Source organism: Necator americanus, chromosome V (assembly GCF_031761385.1).
Source record: "Necator americanus strain Aroian chromosome V, whole genome shotgun sequence".
NCBI lineage: Eukaryota > Metazoa > Nematoda > Chromadorea > Rhabditida > Ancylostomatidae > Necator > Necator americanus.
This window is the reverse complement of record NC_087375.1, coordinates 30066093-30090137: the sequence shown is the minus strand read 5'-3', so window position 1 is coordinate 30090137 and position 24045 is coordinate 30066093. Positions and strand designations below refer to the sequence as shown.

Sequence of the window (24045 nt, the reverse complement as noted above, 5' to 3'; positions counted from 1 at the left end):
GATTTAGATGTGATTGATGGAGAGAACACGATATTTAGATGAATCGCTGAGAAGATGTGGAAGATACTTTGAATTTTTCAATTTATTATCAAAGCAGTAAGTGAACTACAGCTCAGGCAGCGATGGTTAAGGAGATTGACTAGAAATCAATTGGGGATCTGCCCACACAGGTTCGAATCCTGTTCGCAGCGGAAATTTTGTAGAGCTTCTGTGGTGAGGACTACATAAAGTGATCATTTACATCTATTCTAGACTATCTCTTTTGATTTTCTTAATTTTAGGTCCTTTTCTTCTCTGCTCTCTCTCTCTTTTAGGTTCTTTTCTCTTCTTTTCTCTCTCTTATTACCACTACAGGATGAATTTTTGGATTTTTTCACACCGTAAGCTGATTGTGTGCAATGAATTCAACACTACTGTACATACTGCTTTATTTCTTGTATTTTGTGAACTCGGTCCCATGTTATAGCTTTTGTCGAGCGTTCATTTAAATGATGTATACATGTTATAGATATTAATGGGTCATTTCAAAAATAATAAGGTACTTCATACATTCTTTTTTTTTTAGATTAAAGTGAGTAGAACGTTTTTCAAATTTTGGATGTGGTGATCTCGACTAGAACTTCTGAAACCGACAGCTGAAAATACTTTTCGCCTTCTGTCGAAGAATTACTGATCTCACTGTACATAGTGCTGTCTACAAAACCGCTACTGACTTGTGTCCCAAAATCCGTCGCTGACGGATTAATCCAAACCGTCGGAATTCTTGGAAGTGGTCAAAATTAAATTTTGAAAGTACCATTCAAAAATGAATGAGCTACTGATTTCAAATATGCTTCGAGAATTTACTTTTGACAAATGTGTGGCCCGAAAACGGGCAAAGTTTCCTCAAGCCCCGTTAATTACTTTCACACCTCCGCAATCCTGCCATTGGGATATCCCGCAGATACATCTCCATGGAAGGAAGGGGCGTTCATAGGATTTCCGCCTATTTCTCGGAATTATACAAAATGTTCATTACATCCATAATTAGGAGGTTATTTAGAGCATTTTGGTACCCCACATCATATGTTGGTCCGAAATTTCCATTCTCTGTACTGTATGAGGAGGCAGAGAAAATACATAACTCTGAGCGAGCGTCAGCTTAGCTACATATTCGAAATTCTTCTTTAGAATATTTTAATTAGCACATCGTACCAGCCAATTATGTGCTCTCCTCCTCTTCCTCTCGTTACTTTTTTTATTTATTTTAAGCGCTTTTGTGTTCGAGGATTGTGTGTGACATCGTAAATGTCTTCACAACTAATCTTTCACTTCATGTTTCTCGCAATTTCTTTCTTTTTGATCAGTGATTTCCTTTTCTTGTTTTCTTTGAATATTTTTCACATTCCTTCATTCACTTATGACTAGTGGAAAAGGGTGGAGAATTAGCAGAAAACTAATTCTTTGCAAATAAATTGTTTTTTTTTGCGATAATTGCCACTCAAAACCAGTGACTTTTTAGCTGACAGCACTGTACTGTACATCAGTACGAATCAGAATTATATAATTCGAGGAAATTCTGCAATTCAGCGCTGGTTAAACAATTTTTGAGCAAGAGACAAATTCATAAATACATTTCTGAGAAAAATAATCGATAATAGTCAGTAGCCTAGAAAGTGCAATTAATATGAAGTGCTGAAATTTTTTTTTTAATTATTACAATCGGCTGCTTCCCATTTTTATCCACCTTTAATTATAAAATGTTACTTTTCTCAGCGTAATTGAATTTCGAAGATGGTCACATATAATTGTTCATCTGACTGAAAATTGAAATCCTTTTAGATGTAGTTTGCAATTTTTAATGTCTGACTCACGTTTACAATGCATTTACACAGCATTTTTTTTTTTGTTTTTCGCTAAAAAAACAGACTGATGTAACCGAATCCACCGTGAAGAGGAATCCATCGTCGAGGGTTAATTTTTCTATGACGCTTATTAACTACACATGTATGCGAATATAATTACAAGCGGTCTGGATTCTTTCTACAAGGTTTCATGGATTCGCCGTAGATTTCTCTGGAAAAGTTTGCACAACTAATTTTAGTACATTAAAAACGCTACTTAAACATTAAGTTCACACCAAATCCTCTTCCTTTCCTCTTTTTCTGTTTTCTTTTCTCCTTTTTCTCCACTAATTTCCATTCCTATTTCATTTTTAAGATTTTTTATTGTATGGGTGATTGTTTTCCTAACCATTCTGCACTTGATGTGATTTGTCGCTGAGACTCTTTCGGCAGCGCTTTTCCTTGTCATTGCTGTTAGCAGAATTTGTTCTTTTGTTTTTCCAGAATGTTCTCCATTGATCCGTACTTATTGATACCACTTCAATTACTTCTATATGCAATTTATCGAATGATTCGCGCTATAGTATTACTAGAATCTGATTTGTACACATTGGTGCGGAGGCTTTCACAGCAAGAACAATATGGAAATGTAGAATTTTTCAATATATTAACAAGGTGAGAATTTGTTGAATTCAAAGGTTTTTCTAAAGATGTTTAGAACTTCCGTGAACATTCTATCCATCTAGCACATGTATTAAAGAGGTGTCGAACTGTCCTCGACCTCATGAGCTAAGAGCTAAACATTATTCTAACTTAATTACACCTAACCAGAACCTATTTTTGCTGAAAAAAAAACAAAACCAAGGAGAAAAAGAAAAAGTGTGTCGTAGAAATTGACGCGGTCGAATTCCATCGCAATGACAGATTCAATAATTCGGAATGGAATAGAGACGAATACTCTATTATCCTGAAATGTTTCCAAATCAAACAGTGATAACCAATCAAACCAGTAGTGGAGCTTCTTAAAATGGAGGAATAAAATTAGATAAAATTTTTAGTTGACAGTTTATTCTCACGTTTAATTTGAAATCTGAAATTTTCTCCAACTTTTCTTAGAGGCTTAGAAATCTTTTAGTTTCAAATGTGAAACAAATCCAAACAGATCAGCGCATATTTGCAACAGGTCAGATTTCAGTGGACCTTCATTGATCTATCCTTACAGTATTCGTTGCTCTAAGCACACAGATCTATGTACTCTTGTTAACTGAGAAATAATTATCAACACGGGTCACGAGTCCATCTTCTCTCTGCATCTTACGGTCCCTCTATTTACAGGTATCGATTAGATTCAACAGAAATAGCGCAAGAATACGATTTTCTATTGTTTAATGACGGGTTCGGAAGTATAAATGACCTCAAGGATGTTAGGTATCCGTTTAGAACTTTTTTTTTTCAAATTGACATTACGAAATGTCTGTGTGACATTCACTTTCAGTTGGATGATCTATACCATAACAGATCGATACGTGTATTTTGTTCGAGTTCCGGCCGGGATAAATTTACTGGATGTTCATGTGCCGCGACTCCCACCTCTTCTGTATTCGTCATGCGATCGCGTTGCTCGCATGGATATTAGCAGATTCATGGACGAAGTGCGATCATCTGTAGCTCCTTCCAGAGGTATGAATAACATCATCTGAGCTTTTTCACAGTCTTAAAAATTAAATCACTTAAATCTACTTACACGGTTGCGCGGGCGGTTCCTGGATATTACCTTCGGGAGGTTCAGAAATCTTATCAAAAAGGGTCCCGGAGAGTTCCGTGCGAATTCCTCCGTGACATTACGTGTCCAACGGATATGCCGAGGATACGCGAACTTACCTCGACGAGGCCACGCTCCAGTCGTTCATGGAGACGCAGACAGCCGTCTCAGTTCCTCTTCTATAGAGACATAGAGACATACACAAAGAACTGTACTGTTATAAACATTATTTCCTCAAAGAAGAGCGGTGTGAGTCGTCGAATTAACGGAATAAATTAACGAACAATGTAGCTATAATAAAAGCCCATGTCATTCTGGGTGGTGCTCTAATAAGAGATGGGAAGCGAGTTTCGTCTGGATATTATGTTTTAGGTGGTAGGTGTCTTCAGGAAGTTTGGAAATATTATCAAATGAACTATTTTTCTTCCAAGAGGTAACAGATGCAGAACACCCCTCTGTCTGGAAATGCATTAGGTTACAAAAGAGCTTGGGACGCAAAAAGCTACAGAATAACGGTAATCCTCATTCCCGTTACTTTTGAAAGCTGGAATATTCCGTTTTCAAAGTAAAGTTTAAATACGTAATTTGAGCTACTAGATGCATTCTTCTCTTACAGTTCATGTGAGGTTTTCTTCTGGTTCTATTACGGTTACAAATTTAGGATCACCTTACATCACAAAACTCCAGTGGTTGTGACTGATTCTCCAGAACAATTTAGTAGTTCGTGGATTATATGGGAGGTGATCCGTCCATTTCATCCTAATTGCCGTAAAAACGGCCCGGAAGATACGGCCCGAGCACAAAGCTGGCGCGCTCCAATGGAACTTCTTATAGAAAATAGCGTGCCGGAATCCGTATCTTCCGAGCCGTTTTTTGCTGCAATTAAAAACCCACTCCACCACACCTCTCTCCATAATCTATTATCCCGTATACGAATACTCCACCTGAAATCAGCACCACTTCAGATTCGTGAGTGATGCCTCTAAACCAGGTTGCCATGCTGCGAATTCGTTTTGATTCAAATGCAGCTGTTTGCGACTTAAATAGCGAGCGTAGGGGTCGTGACCGCATCTGCAGTTTACTGTTACCAAGCACAGGTTCACTAAGCTGTTGCTTCTAGAAGTACTTCCTGTACTGTGAGCATAGATGTGTATTCAATACCTAATAACGTTAATCTAATGTCTTCCACACAACATCATAGGTTACTTTTGGAAATATCTGTACAGCTGCCAGTGTTGGTCAGAACGTGACATTATGACTTGTGCTAGCACAGAGGTGAGCTTGACAGAAACTTCAGTAAGTCTTGCCGCCGCAATTTTCAGCCTGCACAGCTCAATATGTGATCTGGTGATAAATAATGTCATCTATTAATATCGTTCTTTGCTACATCCAAAAATCATCTGTTTGTAGTCAAACTTGTAGTCATCCATTCAACCTCGCTCATGGAAATACTTTTCTTTCCTACGTATCTTTTTTGCCTTTCTTTAGAAAAAATGTAAATATGTGAAACTGAACTGTGCATCAGTCTGACAGGTACATACTGAACGGCTATCCATATTTTTCTCCTATGTACAAGCATGTTTCTGCAGCGATTCGAGGATGTGCCATCTAAAACGAACTGAATAGAAGAGATGTTCGGCGTTGACACAAATAGAAGGCTCGAGAATCTCTGAGAGTATCTTATTTTAAATGGACATTAAATTGTATCTGGAAGACTTTGCGAAAATTGATAGATAAATGAATTAGTATTATGATTTCAATCTTTAACACTAGTTAAGCACTAAGATCCGTGCAAGTTTATAAGAACCAATCATGAGAATTTAGATCCATGAAAACAGCCGGCAAAGAAGGAGGCTCTCAGAGATTCTTGAGATTTTCCCCTGACCTGAGCAGAATTGCCCCCGAAACTCTTTAGCGTAGGAACTCCTCAATTGGTTCAATTGGTTCTAAGCAACGGTGTCCTTTTTTCAAAGTTTTCCGTCTGCATACATATAAGGAAGGTTATATTGCTGACTATACTCGTACACTAGTTTTAGAGGGAACATTCAGAGAAGAATCTTTAGCAGAGCGTAAAGTGGCGTAGATTCGAAGAGAACAGCCAACCTTGGCTGTGGAAATTTCACAAATACTGGATGGAAGATTTTCTTTATTGCTTTGATAGAGCTTGAGGATCTTCTATCTTCGTGGGGAGTTCAAAAGAAATGTTCGCCACCGTGGACCCTACTCACACATGCGATGGAGCCCAAGGTGCAACAGTCACTGCGGCGAGTCAGCCTGCCGCGACGCGGCCGCCCGCACAGCCGTTTAAGTAGATTTAGGTGGGGTCCTTTCTTTACATTCATACCGTATCATTCGAGTTTTGCAGGACGAGTTGTCATGTTGCACAGTTCACCTTGTTGTGGTGGAAGTATGCTTGCCAGATTGTTGAGTTCAATTGATCCAGAACGAAAACAGCTGATTGTACACAATGAACCACCGGCGCTGACCGCACTTTCTGTACTGCTCAGCACTGTTTCTATCGAAACAATGCGATTAATTACGTATACGGCGCTACGGTTCACAGTACAACATATCGAACGGGATCAGGTCCTTGTGATGAAGACCAGGTACATATTTAATATTTCTTTTATTAAGTATTAATTTATTTCAATTTTAGTTCTTTTTTTTTGTTATTCTTAACATTTTCAATATTTCAAATTCTTCCAGAAGAGTATTATTCCTATTTTATACTTTTGCATACTTATGCATGGGGTTTTATAAAAATTCAATTACATATGCATGGAGTTTTATAAAAATTGCCACCTTACTCCTGTACGAGTTTCTAGAGTCTCTCTGAATTACGAGTTTGCACAGTGGTATTGGCCCAGTTATCTTGATGCTCTGTTTTGTAAGATGCAGAAAATATGACTTGTCTGAAAGCTCCACTATTTAAAGGCATCACTCCACGAATCTGAGGTGGTACGGATTTCAGGTGGAGTATTCGTATACGGGATGGGAGACTATAGAGAGGGGGGTGATTCCATCCATTTCTTCCTAGTTGCCGTAAAAAAACGGCCCGGAAGATACGGCTTCAGTCGTTCTGGCGCACTATTTCGTACAGGGAGTTCGAATGGAGCGCGCCAGCCTTGTACGGCTCCGCATCTTCCGGGCTGTTTTTTGCGGCAATTAGGAAGAAGTGGATGGAATCACCCCCTCTCCATAGTCTCCCACCCCGTATACGAATACTCCACCTGAAATCCGTACCACCTCAGATTCGTGGGGTGATGCCTTTAATCGTTGGCTTCGTAGGATCTTGAAATGACCTCCGCTTTCTCAATCCTTTAATGTTGCTCTGCATTTCACCTCTGTGGTTCTACATTGTGCTGGGCTCTCTCTCCCTCTCTCTCTCTCTCTCTCTCTCTCTCTCTCTCTCTCTCTCTCTCTCTCTCTCTCTCTCTCTCTCTCTTGAGGTCTTATTTCTCTTAAAGTCCTAAAAATAAAGTGAAAAACTGCGCCTGATTTATTAATCGTGTACATAGATCCCAACGGTCAAAATTCACCCTATACTCGAACTTCAGTTGTTATGAAGTCTTGTATATTTGAGCATCAGTGTATGATGTTGCAAATTCTGAGCAATTATCGATTTAGAGATGTAAAATTTTTGATAAATGTGGCGCGATGGCCGAGTGGTTAAGGCGTTGGACTTAAGTTCCAATGGACGTAAGTCCTCGTGGGTTCGAACCCCAATCGCGCCAAATTAATTCAATCAATTATTAAAATTCGCGTCAATTATTCGATCCAGTTTCCATCAGAGTACTATTCGGAGGAAAGTTGTTATATGTTATAAAAGACATGTAGCCTCGAGAAAAAAAATTAAATAATAAATTAGTGGAAAGGGGAAGTGGAATTCCGTGTTAAGACTGTTAAATTTGGATCTAACATAAATTAAAATTTCATTTTTATGGATGCTTTGGAAATACCAATTTAGGAACCTAATAAGGAACGATACGAAACAAAAGATATATGGCGCGATGGCCGAGTGGTTAAGGCGTTGGACTTAAGTTCCAATGGACGTACGTCCTCGTGGGTTCGAACCCCACTCGCGCCAAACATTTTCTTGTGAATCAGATCCGTGGCATAGAAAAATTCAAGGATCAAGGTCAAATTAGGATTGAAGCTGTTCAGAGATACGATTTTTTAGAAAAAAAAAATTCTTGGAATCAATGGAGTAAGTTTCTACTTTACTTTTCGTCAAACTTCTTCTCCGAGAGAGAGTTATGGTGCAAAATGACAGAAATCTTCGCGAATAAGTGGCGCAACTAAGGTTAGAACAAACGTGGATTTTTGTAATTAGGATCTTGGGTGCAACGCATTACCAATTCTGCCCAACACTTCATGGTTATACTATAACGTATGTACATCCCTAAACAGATAACTACTTTGAATTCCTTATTAAATCCGCTAGTTTTTGATATGATTAGAGATCTAATAGGAGTAATTTCTTAACGAAACTCAAGACGGCTTAACCGCAAGTTTTCATATTATTTTTAAAATATTTGCACCTCTGATGCTTTCATGGAATCCTGAAGACTTAATAAAAATGGAAAATGTGATTAACTCCAGAAAAAAACACAAAAGTGTTAGATTCAGAAACATTAGACGGTCTAAATATTCTCCGAGAAATCTCATTAAAAGCATAGAGCGAAGATGAGTAAGGTATAAACATGCATGCTGCGTATATAGCGAGACTCAAAAAGGAAATTCAAAATTTTCCAGTTCAGGTCCTGTTGTGCAAAGATCGTCCCTTATGTGCATGGGGCTTCTCCGTCTATTCAGCATATGTACATCACTTCAAGAGATCCAACTGTTGGCATTCCTCGGCTAATTGCAGCGACATCCGAGAATTTTCCAGTTTTTGAAATGGTATGCTAATACTTTGAATTTTTTGTAACCTCCACTTCACTTTTCATCCAAATCGAGAGCATGAGAGTAGAAATTTTAGGTTTGCAGTCTGCTCGGTTACTCGCCGACACTTTGCGATTTCTTTTCCAGTTGGCGACTTGTCGAGCCAGAAATGGTTCGAAAAATCGGGCCAACTGCACCGTTTGAGTTCGCTTTGGCTCAAGTAATGGGTTGTACCATAAGTTATCAAAGATGTTTGAAATACTATGCCCTGGAGACAATCTACTCCGAAGATTTGGTATGTGATCCTCCTCCACAAAAGTGAATTGTGAGAAACTTTAATTAAAAATAAAATTAAAGTTATTTTTAGATGAGTGATCCAAGTGCGATGATCCGTCCCGTGCTCGAAGTTTGCGGTTTGCCTCACTTTGCGCTGACAGACTGGACGGAATGGAGACGAGCAGAGCAACATGCGATCCAATCAAAACAAGTCACTCCTCTTAATGAGACGCAACGTTTACGGTTAAAACTGCTGATCGAATATCTACAGCAAGACTGGTGTAGATGACGATTTTTATTTTTTTTAATGTTATTTGTTTTGTATTGGAATGTAAAAATTTTGCTGTTTTTTCCGCAATGAAATCTCTTTATTTTATTTCGATGGATGCAGATTGCTAATAGCTCCGAGTTTAGGACAAGAACTAGGTCCAAGTTGAATTTTTCTCTCAAGATGGAGAAAAACAGACATAATTCTGTCTATTCTGAGCCCACGATTCGCTCTGATAGAGAACTAAGTGTTGAAATACCATTTGAAAGGGCATTTTCTAGTGCTTTGCAGTATTTTCGTGAATTCTAGGCACGTAAATGTCCACGAATTAGAGTTTACCCCGGATATCTCACCTAAATAACAGAATGATCAAGAAAAATGTAGAAGAGAAAGGTTTTATTTTGTAGCCACAGGGAAGAGATCACACTTTGTCGCTTGCATACGCGATTAAACGCGAGAGCATGCGAATAGTACGTGAATATCTTGTGATACTGCTTTGCCATCTGCAGAATGCCCTAATCGGTTTTGTTGAGTAATAAGTCGTGTAAAAATACACACAGATTTAAAGAGTTCAGTGATTGAAATTCACAAATAATTTGATAGAGAACTTCTCGTCCTACAAGATAGTGTTGTTGCGAATTATTTTTTTTTGACTTATTTTCTTCTTTTCCTTTAAAATAATTGAAATGGTTTGGCAAAACGTAGAACTTAGCAGTATAGCAGTACTTTCGAGATTATTTCTTTTTTTCATTTCATCGAAAAAAAATAATTCTGTTGAAGCCGAACAGGTGCTGAGTTTGTAGAAGGGGAGCTAGCAAGTATGTACCACCAGTCATTTGTCTTCGCACCTCCAGAAAAGGAATTTCGACCTCAAAGATGCATCACAGCAGTTGTCGTTGTTGAATTGAGGCGAGATTCATCTTTGCCACTTTTTCGAAATAAGAAATGCCACTGCAGATTAGTAAATGAATACTACCCGTTCCTGTTCCTTCTATCTTTCCCACCGTATCCCACAATCATTCGCTAGGTTTATTCGTTTCAACATTTTATGAACTCTATCGTTTTCTTTATGTTTTTCTTTTTTAAAAATATTTCTTGTGGTTTTCTGTACATTTTGAAGTTTTTAGTGGCTTTTTCGATGATCTTAGAGCACAAAATAAATCTCACTAGCAATTCAATGGCTTTATACCTCGATGTTCTAGCAAAGACCAGGAGGTATAGGTGAGAAAATATGGTTAACATGGCTGCTTTCCCCATTCGGATTACTTGAAACATGAAACACTTTCTTTCTATGAAATTTGACTTAGCGCTCTGAATTTAAAAAGGTTGATGTAAACACGAGTAGACAGCAATTTATTTTTGAGTTTTCGTATCTTACGAATGGAGGTTAAACTAAAAGCAAGCAAGTATTTGATTTTCCGAGCCACAAGCGGGAGAACAGATAGCTTCGATTTCCGCTAATCTGAACTCGGACGGAAACTCTTCTCAACTATGTTCAACTCCTGCGGAGGTACACGTTCGATTGATTTACTTCCCGCTGGACTCATGTGTAGTCCTTACACGAAAAACAAGAACAGACTACCCAAATTAAGTATTCTTACTGTTCTAGTTATGAGCGAGGCATAAATTTTCATTGTTTCAGAGGCTACGAGCAAGTTCCTTCTTTATTAATGACCATGAGATGAGTATTGGATTGATCCGTTATTTTAGCTCCCAGTTTTATTATTTTCCCAACGAAGTTTTCCTGAAACGTTATTATTGTCCTGACGTTTCGACAAACTCGTCTTTGTCAAGGGCCAGTCTCACCGACTAGAAGGGCCGGTGAACCACCGTGTTCTTACAGATTGTCATCCAAGTCGAACTCAAGTTCGAACCATCGATCGATCGTGTAGTCACAGCGGAACCTCTTACCAACTGCTCTACACCCGTTCTTGAATTTAGTAGAAATGTTACATAGCTCACAGTTTTTGAATTCTTTATCCTTTCTGTTGCTCTCTTATGACCGTAGCCAGCTAGAGTTCACCTGTGATAAGCTCTTTCTCCGAGTTTGTCTTCTAATTGGCCGTTAATTGCATTATTCTCTCTTAGTGAAAGATAGCCTTCCAAAAATAGCGAGGGTTGTGTTCGTCCTGAGTTAAAATGATCCCCCAAACCCTGTTAACCGTTGTTCCACAACAGCGTTCAGATTTTGGGAAAAGGATCCAGCGTGAGGATGTCTCACCTCCTGTTGCAGGACAAGGTCCTGTCAATCCACCACACATTGTGCTAAGAAGGTCTGGATTTGCTGTACAAAACTCAAGCAAAATTCTGACGAGGTCATTTATTTCTTGTTTCTGTTTTACTGCACACCAATAGAGGTTTTCAAGAAGGTCAATTGACACTCCATCTTAATGACCTGCAGAAAAAAAAGGGTGAAAATCAATACAATTTAAGAAAAAATCGGAGAACGACTCCCTTGTAATGCAGAAAAACTCTTCAGTAGATGTTGTATCACATTTTTCCAACACCTTTAACCTAATTTTACTTTTATGTGCATTTGAGAAAAAAAATGCTCATGACTTGTTCTTTAACCCGTACACGTGTTTCCAGTGGAATTGATGAAATCGTTGAGAATTATATTTGTTTGTAATTCTATAATATGAGTATAGGAGCGGGTGTAGCGCACTCGGTAAGAGGACCGCTGTGACTGCACGATTGATCAGGGGTTCGAAATCGACCTGGTCCCAACTTAGTCTCTCATTCCTCCGGGATAGATATATGGGTGACAGGCTTGTCACGGAGGATAAAAACACTGACTTCATCAATGGCTGGTCCCAGCAATTCATTGTATAGACCAGTTACATGTTCGTAAATCTCAAACGATTCTGATTTGAAGTGAACGTGGTTGCGCATCCCAAGTGGATTGATACCCCATTGACTTTATCCTTTTTTATATGAACATACCGTAACTCGTACAAGTTTAATATAATCCGTATAAGTGATACTACTATCTTTTTTGATATGAACATAACTGTAACTCGTCCAGGTTCAATGTAATCCGTATAAATGATAAGACATATTGTTGGTAATGACCTTAAATGACTGTATTGGTCGGGAAAGAGCCGATCTCATGCGTTACGCCCTTATGATCGTCGTCGTGGTTTGGTTTCCGCCGGGATCGTTCGTTCAGCGTTCGCTAAACATCTCACTTACTACTTTACTACTTATCAGTTTTCTCGATTGTTCTCTCGATGTTTGTGGAAAGTTTTCGTGGCGTTGTGAGTGGCGATTGAATGTAGCGTTGCAATCATATCGTAATCAGCACCACTAATCTGTCTTACGTGATCACTTTTTATTTCGCGTATCGGAAACACCACCACCCAGTAACGAGTAATTTGTTAATGTTGCAGACGATACTGTCTGCCTGTGTGCGTGTGTGTGTGTTTGCACCGGAAACAATATCGATGACATTTCTTTGAAATACTGTTTTTCCTATATCGGATACGTTTAGGTGATTTATTGTTGGTGATTTGAAATGATTGCAAAAAACTTAACGAACTACTCTCTGAACCCCACAAAAAAAATCACGGCAAATACAGAGATGTTATTGCCATTCTGATGACGTGATGTAATGAATAAGTTTTAAGTACTAAGATCAATATTACAGTCGTTCCAATCTTTCAGTTTTCAACTCAGGACCAAAAAAAGAGCGGAGCAACAGCATAACACAACAATATTTTTATATAAACAAAGGAAAAGTTAGGTTTGGAAAGTCTACAGATACTCATTGGCTAAATAAAGAATTTTCAAATTACATAGATCGAATTTTTCGACCACCTCCTTCAAATTCGATTATTTTTTTCCCCGTAACACTGTTTAAACGTATATATGATTACAGCTATTGGTTATAAAATCGCAGAGCAATTCCGGAGTGGAACGGTCACAGTTCAATTATCCTCTTTTATCCGGTTTTATGAGCATTCGTTTCCAGAAAATTCTTTTCCGGACACAGTGTCCATATAGTTCCTTGTAATCTACAGGTACCAGTTTCCGCATGTGACAAAAAGACGCGAAAAAGAAAATGAGAATGAAATTTTGAAGAGATTCGAGGAGGCTTTGAGGGACTTGTTGTTGGTCTATGTTCTCTCTCTTTCCTTTTCATAAATTGTCATGAAACTAGAACTACTGTAAAAAAAAGATTGGAAGAGTCTAAAGTCTAATCCATTTCTTGTGAACCTGTGAGGATCCAGAAAAACTGCTCAAAAATCCATTACTTGCAAAAAACGAATGGTTTAACGCGTTGTGTTCATTTTTTCCCTTCCAAAATACTTTTTTTCTTTTTCTCTATGGATCCTCAAAAGTCAGAGGAAATCTAGTCTTTAGATATATTTTTGTGATTGATATATTTCTCTATAACATCTAATTCTAACCCCTGATTATTTTATGAACCGGTGATCAGCGATGAGCAATTAGCTTTTTTTTTAAAAAATTTCTTCTATCGTATACGTGTATTAATTGGTGGAGGATATCCTTCAACTTGTTACGAAGAGTTTTTCTACGCGTTTTTTTTTACATTTTCTAAGCTCTACAAAAACACATACTTTATGAAAATTATACAAAATTTATACATTATACAAAATTTTCGCCGATAAACGCTTTGCACTGTCACATACTGCGACGTAATGCTCCTCAACACGAACGGAACGATTACGAATCACCGTAAAACCACTTCCTTTACAGCAGTAGATTAGATGTTTTTACAATAAACGGTGGCTGCACGTGTTTGACCGCACCCGGGTTACGAAGAACTTCAATTTATCACTTTAAGTGCATCGAAAAAAAAGAAACTCCTCCAAAAAAAGTATGATTTGACAAAACCAAGTTCTACAACTCTTAGTATCGGGCTTCAAAGAATGGCGAAGATGCGCACCACATCAACTTTAGGACTTCTGTTGGAGCAGGAAGTAAAGCGTTCTTAGAGACAGCCGACCACGAAATTGAAGTTGTTGGCAACCCTCCGTGAATGTCTAAGGTTAGGGATGTATTACTGTAATATTTTTCGAATATGGGCGCATTAATGCTCTACTTTCCGTGGCGCTCCAGAAAAAAAATGAGAACGACCTCTTTGCACTTTTCCTCCTACGAAGCACCTTCTAACGCCTCACGTCTCCGAGGGCAGGGACGCGCACCACGTCGGCGAGCAAGCGGACAATCAAGGGCTGCTAAAAATGCTACCACCGTTTTCTGGCAAACATGAAGTGTAGGACCTGCCTCCGCAGACGAGGGGCGTTATTAACTGCCTCGTAGGGGGAAAAGTGCGACGAGACCGTTTCTCACGCTGGTTCTGGTTAGCTAGAGAAAATTGAGAGCTAAGTTGCACTCACATTCGTGAAGTATGTCTTTTACTCTAACCATTCCAACATATTCAATTTTGTGCTATGCAGGGTCCGAAATTTAAAAAAAAAATGAAAAATTTTACAGATAATTGGAGTAAGAAATGTGGAATCTATGCACATCAATAGGAAATCTACATGTGTATAGTTATATCGGTGTGTTCCACTTAAAAAAAAATCACAATGATGGATTGCACGTTTCCACCCATACCCTGCTCGCAGACATTCTGGCGCAAGAGGCAGATTGCAGACTAGTTTGTGAGCATGGGAGTATTGATCGATTGTATTTACCATGTTTATTTGTCCGTATTTTTGCTCCGTACGCAGTAAGAACATGACAGCTGAGATTCGGAATATGCTGATAAGAGAAAGGATAAACATTTTGTCCATAAACATTGGTTTCTCCCTGATATCTCTTCGACGCTAATGGAACAAATATAGGCTCTCACATATCACACTTCAGGATACGGCAACCGTGTTGGGGAAAATATTTGAATCCTGTTGAGCAGCGTAGTGTTCGGAGAAAGAATGTTCGAGCGCCTAGTGACCGCATTGAATTTGTATCCAGATCCGTTTTCGAGAGTTAATGTTTGTGTTTTTGTTTGTGTTTTTTACCTCATGGAAATATTAATTATGCTAAAATCACAAAAAAAAAAACAAAGTGGAACGCACGTCTCAAGAGCGTTAAATTTGGATCTCACCTGAAATATTTTTACTTGTCACTTTACTTTAATGGATGTTATCTGCATATATCTGTTTAGGATCCTAATAAGGGAAATTATACGTGGCGCGATGGCCGAGTGGTTAAGGCGTTGGACTTAAGTTCCAATGGACGTACGTCCTCGTGGGTTCGAACCCCAATCCCGCCAAACATTTTCAACTATTCAATTCAGTTTCAATCAGAGTGTTATCTGAAGGAAAACTGATGTTACAAAGAGAAGAAACATCAAAAAAGATTAAATAATAAAATAGTGGAAATGGAATTCCGTGTTAAGAGCGTCACCTTTTGATCTAACCTAAAATGCAATTTCTTTTTATTGATGATTTGGAAGTACCAATTTAGGAACCTAATAAGGAAGGATACGAAAAGTAAATAATGTGGCGCGATGGCCGAGTGGTTAAGGCGTTGGACTTAAGTTCCAATGGACGTACGTCCTCGTGGGTTCGAACCCCACTCGCGCCAAATATTTTCAAATGCTCATTGCAGTTTCGATTAGAGCATTTGTGAAAAGGAACGCTGATAAAGCGAATGATAAGAAGCCTTCCCTGAAACCAAGGAATTGAATTTGATTTATGTGAAAGTTAGTTCAGAAAATTTTTGTTAATGATGGAGAATGACAAAATTAGAAAAATAAAACTTTTTCGCTCGAGTTAATGTGCCTCACTTCTTCCGTGTTTAACTCATTTTTACTGTATATTACTGTATATTTTTCAATTGAAAATACAGAAATCATGCAGTAATTCAAGAAACCACGAATTTTCATTGTAATATGCTTCTCTCACCTTCGATCATCCTGTAAAAAAAACTTTTAAAAAAATAAAGGAAGTAATAAACAAGTAAATAATTATAATTTAAAAAGAACTATTTATCTTCTAACGCACTCTTCATATAAGATTAAAGCGCTACAAATATTTGCAAAGATAAGGGGGAAATTTCTTTGAGGTTTGAACCCACGAAGACTTCCACATTCAGTAGAACTCAAGTCCAACCCCTTAACCACTCGGCCATCGCGCCACGATTATCAGAAATTTCACATCTCTAAATCGATAATTGATCAGAATTTGCATATTTCCACCATAAACAGGGACACAGTGAACCTAAACAACCGGCAGTGGTAAAGGTGTGATGATTTTCAAACATTTCTATTCGGGTGCGATGGATCGCAGTATATCGTCTACATACAGGTTGAACGAGCTAAAAATTCCTACCTCTGCGAAAAAAAAGAGTAAATATGGTAGAAATTAGTGGTTGAATGGCGGCGTACTAACTTTAGCTGAACAGAAAGCATCAGCTCATTCTTTATCGCTATTTCCCTATTTTTATCCTTATTTAGAAAAGAGCTACAAAATAAAAATGTGAAATTGAAGTAAATATCACCTAATTATACTTCTAAGGCTATTCTGCACTCTGGAAAAAACCTTTTTTTATGGATTTCAAGGAAATATCGTTTTCAGGCAGAATTTTTACAAGCAACTCAAAAGAGACCAACTGTATCTTCTCAATAATTGAATTTCAGAACTAGGCTAGAAATTAGAAAAAAGTCAACATGTACAGTATCCAGAGTTTCAAAGGGATCACTTTGTCGATAACTTTGTCACGACCGTCTCTGCAGAGATTATTTGAAAGAGATGCTTTGGAAGAAAAAAAAGCCACGCGTTCTCATTGAACTTTAGTATTTTGTGTGATGCTCCTTTACTCCTGGAGAAACAAAGGATGTTCGAGAACGTTCTCCAAACTTGATTTTTGGTGCTTCACCATTTATTTAGAGTTGATTAACCAAGATAAACCTGTTCTGATTAATTTTGCGGAAATTCGCCATCATTTCGCAACATCCGTAAGCAAAAAAGTTAAAGTGACAGCCGTTTTTTTTCTCGTTGAAAAGAATGAGAATATTTTCGTATGATGTATTGAAAGTGTTGCATTTTGTAAGAAAAACATGTTCTAAGTGAACTTATACAGAACAGTCCGGTAGTTCTTTGCTACGGTATCACTCGGTTCACCGGATGCAGTTTGAATGTAGTATGAAAAATGAATTTGGTGCTGAATTCAATATAAGAGGATTTAAATCTGCCGATATTTTTTGATACTAGGATAAAGTAAAGTAAAGTGTACTGTATTTACCGATCCCTGTAGGTTTCTCCTTTCCACTTCAACTCAGAATCGTTAACGTTAACACACGCGAAAATATTCAGAATTATTGGCACATTCTCCCTCATGCAAATTCTCCCATTTGTGTACTGAACTTTAGCTAATAATTTCTATCATACTTATTCTTTATTTTCCCTAAAACTAGAAGTCCCCAATTTTTCAATTTCCTTCAATCTGTAAGCGATCTACCGCGATCTATAACATCAGATGAGACATGTTTGGAAATCAGCGCAACTTCACCTCTTCCGGTCGCTTAACCTGGATGCACCAATCGTGAATCGAGGACAGGGGAAATACGGAAGCGATTTATGTGAAAAAATACATAATGCATAATATCAATGCATTATTGTATTATTTTGTATATATAATATGACACAATTCCCACATGGTTAAGCGGATTGAGTTACACTCGAATGAACGTAACTCCTCGTGGGTTCAAACCCCACTCACGCCAAATCTTTGCAAATATTTATGCACCACTTTAATTCAGGCTTTTCCTGTTGAGAGTACATTACAAGAAAAAGGCAGTTTTCCAAAATAGTCGTCGAAGATCAGAGGAACGGAATGAAATGATGGTTTTGAGCTTCTTGGATTACTGTATACTTTTTTCACTTCAGCAGAAAAATAGAGAGTAAGAGTGGATCAAATGCGAAACGAATAAGTTTATTTTGCCAATTTTCTGTACTTTGTCGTTATCATTATTTTTCCAGAATTTTTTATTGTTTTACGTGGAGTAAGTTCTATTCTAATTCGATTCCTATCTTTTCTTCGAGGCTACTTTTTTATTAAATAATATTAGCTTTCCTTCGAACAATACTCAGATGGAAACTGAATCGAATAATTGAAAATATTTGGCGCGAGTGGGGTTCGAACCCACGAGGACGTACGTCCATTGGAACTTAAGTCCAACGCCTTAACCACTCGGCCATCGCGCCACATTATTAAATTTTCGTATCCTTCCTTATTAGGCTCCTAAATTGGTATTTCCAAAGCATCAATAAAAATGAAATCACATTTCAGGCTAGATCAAAATCTCTTAACACGGAAGTCCACCTTCACTTTCCACTATCATATTATTTAATTTTTTTGGAGGCTACTTGTCTTTTATAACATTAGCTCTCCTTCGAATGGAAACTGAATCCAATAAGTGAAAATGTTTGGCGCGAGTGGGGTTCGAACCCACGAGGACGTACGTCCATTGGAACTTAAGTCCAACGCCTTAACCACTCGGCCATCGCGCCACGCGACATTTACATGACATTTACATTTCGTACCATTCCTTATTAGGTTCCTAAGCTGATATTTCCAAAGCGTCAATGAAAGTGAATTACATTTTAGGCTAGATCCAAATGTAACTGTCTTAGCTTAACACGGAATTCCACTTTCACTTTCCACTATTTTATTATTTAATTCCAGTATTTTTATTTTTGAAATTTTAGCACAGTTGATATTTCCATGAGGTTATGGATAAAGATAAGGAGTAAATAAGTGTTACAGTTATAATGGCGAAAATCAAAGTTAACCGACAATGTTTTCGATCGCGTCCGCTTGGCTAGCTGTTGAAGAATCCTGCAGTCCGACTGTCTCTTTAGTTTTCCTTTATAAATTCTCGATTCGATTTTAAACTGTGAGCCCGACACTGTACAGAGGAAATAGTGCTCTAGTCACTAGAGAAGTGGTTATAGTTCTATCAAATCCTAGAAGCTCCTAGAACCTACGACAAATTAGAAATATTGCAGAACGTGTTGTGGTAATTTTCTTCTAGGAAATCCCGTCGTTTCTGCGTCTACTTTAAGGTTAGGATAGGCTTTAGGATGCAACAAAACTCACTAGAATCTTCTGATTTTCTGAGCGACTGTATAGTTGGATTCTCATTTTCGGCAAAGTGTCAAAGAATAAATGAAGTAAAGTGGTAGTACCAGAAACATTCGTTGAAAATGGAAGAAATAAAAATACCCACGTCCATATAATTAATCCATATGATATCTTGACTAAGATTACTTCTCCTTGTAACCGCATCCTTTTTGCTGAAGAACATCCTTTACCAGGAAATGTTCTTCAGCAAAAAAATTCAGAAATAGTTGCACTGAATAAAATCCCCCAAAGTTTCACAGCAGATTTTAGATCTCGTAAATAGATGCATTAATGAGCGATGCTGGTTCCACGTTAGGAACCACGGTTTTTTTCGTCGTAAATCTCGCCACGTTTTTTTTCATCGTTTCCGGCAAACTGTTTGCTGTGGTTTAGGAGCCGGCTGTCCATCATTGTGGTGCCAGAGAACAGAAAAAAATGACTCCATGAACAAAGTGTTAAATGGCGTTCTCCATGAACAACTTGACTTGTGATTGCGAAACAAATCGAAAAGTTTTCTCTGACTAATAAAAAACAATGATGAAATGATTTTTGACGAGTTTTTGATGAATGACTAGTTTTATTTCATCTTCATTTATTCTGGGGGATGTAAAAGGGGACTTTGTTCTCTAAATGGAGAAACTGTGATGTTTTTGATTAAAATAAATTCGAATTTCCTTAAAAAGATTCGAATGAAGTTTGAATGTTTCGAATTGGAAGATTTACGGGATTTCCCTATCTCCGGACCGATGCTAATCGAACAAAATACTTACTTAGATACTTAGATGGCCCGTCTTCACTGGACGTGCGGGACCTAGCATCTCTTCCACTTCGAGTGGAAGAGATCGAACAAAATAGTCATTATAAAGTGCTTCAGTCGTACTTTTTTGTTTTAAATTTGTCAACGGTCTTACTGTATTCGTTGCTAAATAATTTGTTCTAAATACAAAGTCGGCAAATGTTCATAGCAACGAGCGAACGACCGTGACCTGAAATATCGCGAGAGATAATTAGACGAACGAAATCACAGCTCCTTTAAAGGCTGCATATCAGGAAATGTTGAAATAGTAGAAAAATGTAGTTCATGAGTATGAGCATGATCTCACTCAAGAAAACCGAGAAGAAGTTGTCTGAAAAGGCCATGTGTGTTCCTATCTCGCCAACGATGCAACTTATTACGGAGAATAGAACGTGGGGAATCTGCAATGCATCCACGACTTTCGTGTTGGCGCATCTGCTATCTATTTCAGTGATATTAATTGCACTGCGGATTCTGGACGTGTCTGCCCGGGATCTATTGCGAAATAAGCTGCATCGTTGAAGAGACAGGACCACATAGAGTTGCTCCACAAAAACCTTTCTGGATTGCTAAGAGGAGTTGATAGTGAACAGTCCTATTCTCGTGATCCATAGACCCATCTATCCGAAATGGAGAGATCCCAGCATCGTTAGTTTGGTAATATGCTGCCTTTAGAACTGAATAGCATATCGAGAAATGACTGGTTGGTCCTTTAATTTAATTCGAACAAAAAAAGGAAACTAGTGTTAGAGTAATTCTAGTAATAGTTGCTAGTGCCACAAACAGGTAAATGGCTGAAGCTACAACTTTCCGCAATAGAAGTTCCATTTAGGTGCCTTCGAAGACGTTTCCGAAGTCGGAATGAACCTTGTAAAAACTAAAAAAGTCAAAATATCGAGGAAATCCAATTTCGAATCTGGAGAAAGATTACTCAGAAGACTGTTCCGTATTTTAGAGTTTTCTTTTCTTCTTGTAGAAGTGATGAGATAACAACGAGTGTCATCTCGAGTGTAGTTTGTTATGGGAGAGTTAAGCCTGCCGTGCTAGATAGAACCCCAGTAGACGGTTTCCGAGAATATTCACTAGATTCCACGTTTATACTTGATACTACAATCCTCTCGCTAGGCTCTACAATATAAGAAAATACCGAAAATCCCCTAAATGGTAGGACTCTGCATTTAAGAAGTAAGTACATGTAAACTCAACATTTCTACCGATACCCGAATATCTGGTTCTTAGGTATAGCAGCAAAATACCTCAAAATACCTATCCATGTGATGGTATCTGTGGCCTCACAAAGGAAAAGTAGAAGTTAAGGTTATAGTAAAATTAGCTAATTAACCTAATTCCTTTGAAATCCGAATTCAAAACGAGCAGTTTCAATTGGAACCGCTATTTCCTGATGTTAAAGAAAGAGAGAAGAGACTTTTTGTGATTAAGAACTCCTTAGCACAAATTTGAGTCCCACTAAATCCTTAAACTATCACGGGTTGAAACAAAGCAGGTTATTGCTGCCGTACGTGCGATGTGCCATACGTTATGACAATTATCAAAACCACTTCCCGTCACAAATTCCCCTCCAACAGCCATATTTCGATATCGACAGCGATTTCACTATCCGCATTACGAGGTCATCATCCCGCTATCAACAACCAGCGGCCAATTGTCTACACAAACCTGCACGTTCACGCGCTGAGTTTGTGAATTCGTTCGTACGTAAAACTTCTCTGAAGATTTCCGTACGATCGGTTCGATGTTCGGTCCAGTTTTCTTCAAACGGATGAAATGAGCGGCGCAGGAAATGTCGTCGTCGTCCTCGTCGTCGTTCGTTGCTGCGCCGCATGGCGATTTTCATTGTAAAATCTTTTCCGGCGCTTTGCACACCTTGGTCAAAGACCGTTCCATATCAAAATCTGTCGTAATATCGATGGTAACGGTATCTTATGGGCGTAAAGTATAGTAAAACTGGATGTGAACAAGTTTTTTTCTTTTCTCTCGGAAAGTTGATCGGAAACGAGAGAGAGAGGGAGAGTGAGTGAGTGAGTAGAGCTTATAAGGAAGTTTTGCATAATTTTTTTCGCATCCTATATTTTATATTTTATATTCTATTAATCTATGGAGGTGTGTAGAGAAGCGGTTAGAGGTTCCGCTGCATGCACGATCGGTCTGAGGTTCGAATCCGCCCTAGTGCTCACCAAGCCTTTCATCTCTCAATAAATTGGTACCAGACTTGTCTGGGAGGATAAAAACACTGACTTGATCCATCGGCTAGCCACCGCAAGTCATTGTAGGGGCCAGTTAAACGTTCGTAAACCTCAAAGGAATTCTGAATCGAAGTGAAAGGGGTGGTGCATCCCAAGCAGATTGGTTCCTTTTATTCATTCTATATTTTTGCGGGTCTATTCTAATTCAACTTCCAGTGGTATTGTCCATCCGAATTCAGGAAATTATAAAAGCAATTCCAATTTTAACGGTAAAAAAAATTATATCTACATTAGCAGATTACTTAAAAGTGAAAGAAAAGCTGAGGTTCACGCAATCAATGTACCAACTGAAGGACCACTGTTCCTGTTCACCTTCACATGTAGTTAAGCAAAAAAAAGCTTGATTCATTTTCCATGAGAATGGATTTTGATATGGATGGCGAAATAATTCATTGAGGAAACATCAGTTTCTGGGGAATATTGTGAATATAAAAATTGTATTAATCGACTGGAAAATTGAATATTAATTTAAATTAAAATAATAATCTATAAGAAAACATCAGAAAAACATAGCGGAATGAAAAATGCTGTACGCGATAAGCACGCTGCATTGGGTTTTACGCTACCGGAACTGTAACTGTAACGAAACTGTAACCTTCAAAAACCCTTCGTAAAAAAACAGTGGAAAAGAACTCCTAGCAGTAGGGCTCCTTAATTTTTTGATCATAACCCACTAACTTTCAATTTAGTTTTGTTACCTTTGTTTTTTTCGTGGTAATAAAACTGTTTTGAATAATCTGTGGAACTGCCATTGCAAGATAATAAAATGAAAATCATAAATAAGCTAGATGAAGATGTAAATAAATACAGAATTTACCAAATAAATAAATTCGCTTTATAAAGAATTTTTTTGAATGTAAACAAAAGCATTTTCTGTAGACTTTAAGTGACGGAGATCAGGTGCCGAATCAGAAAAAGATGGAGCAATCCCGAAAACTGATTTTTTTTCCAGCATATTAAGAATATTCCTGGAATCGTACGACTAGATCCGGATCCAAATCCTCACTAATTCTTTGCGCGTTCTTACAGTAATAGTAATACGGTTGGTTCTGAAGGTATCATGTTTGATTTTTTCAGCTGTGAACAAATTATTCTGTATCCAAGTGCTCTAAGTGCTAGTATTTTTGTTTATTTTTTAGTATTAAACTATCCAAGGACTTGATAAATGAACAAATCATCCCTACTGTATCTCGCTCTCCCCGCGTTCCTTTTGAAAGCAAGCAGTTTTGCATCTCGCTAGCCCCTTCTCATTTATCAAATCTATATTTATGAGGAGTTGTTGAAAAATATCGACGGTCACGCTTTCGAATTTGACAATTAAACAGCTTGCTGTAACGTCATATCACTTCGAACCTCCACGAAACCAGTCCAGCTATTGGAGAAGGCTGAAGAAAAATTTGAGACCGTACTGAACCAGCTTTTTGGCGTTTTCGGTGAGATTTTTTCCCAAAGTCCCTAGCACTTAGCGTTTTTTCGTTCTTTTGCAATGCTCATGCTTCGAGTCGACCACGGCCAAATACAACCAGTAATTCCGCGACCTTTGTGGATTGACTCGCAACTCTCGTCGCACAATCAATTATAGAACGGCTGAAAAAGCGCTAAGAAGGATCATCAAGGCTGGTCCTTTGATGTTCCCCAGAAATGAATCCTCGCCATTAACTCCGTCAATCGAATCTCGGAAAGATGGAACTGGAAGATTAATCGTAACAAGAGAAGAAACGATTACGGAAGGAAAGAAGCAAAATTTAGGTTATTCGTGCTCCTCAAGAAAGAATTCCCAAAACTCGTTCAAAGCACATAGTCGTTTACTGGTTATATAGAGTGCATTCCCATTTTTTTTCAAAATGAAGATGGACCCCGGGAAGCACCATGAACAG

The 24045-nt window shown here is 38.1% G+C and overlaps 1 protein-coding gene across 1 annotated transcript; it reads left to right on the top strand.

Annotated features, from left to right (window-relative positions):
* Positions 1-2391: 2391 nt before the first annotated feature.
* RB195_015667 (uncharacterized protein) lies at positions 2392-9034 on the top strand (the record flags this gene model as incomplete). Its single annotated transcript, XM_064206478.1, has 7 exons — positions 2392-2498; positions 3159-3251; positions 3319-3503; positions 5951-6191; positions 8346-8487; positions 8567-8764; positions 8837-9034. 7 exons carry the CDS (start codon positions 2392-2394, stop codon positions 9032-9034), a joined length of 1164 nt encoding a protein of 387 aa, XP_064062359.1.
* Between the last annotated feature and the right edge of the window lie 15011 nt (positions 9035-24045).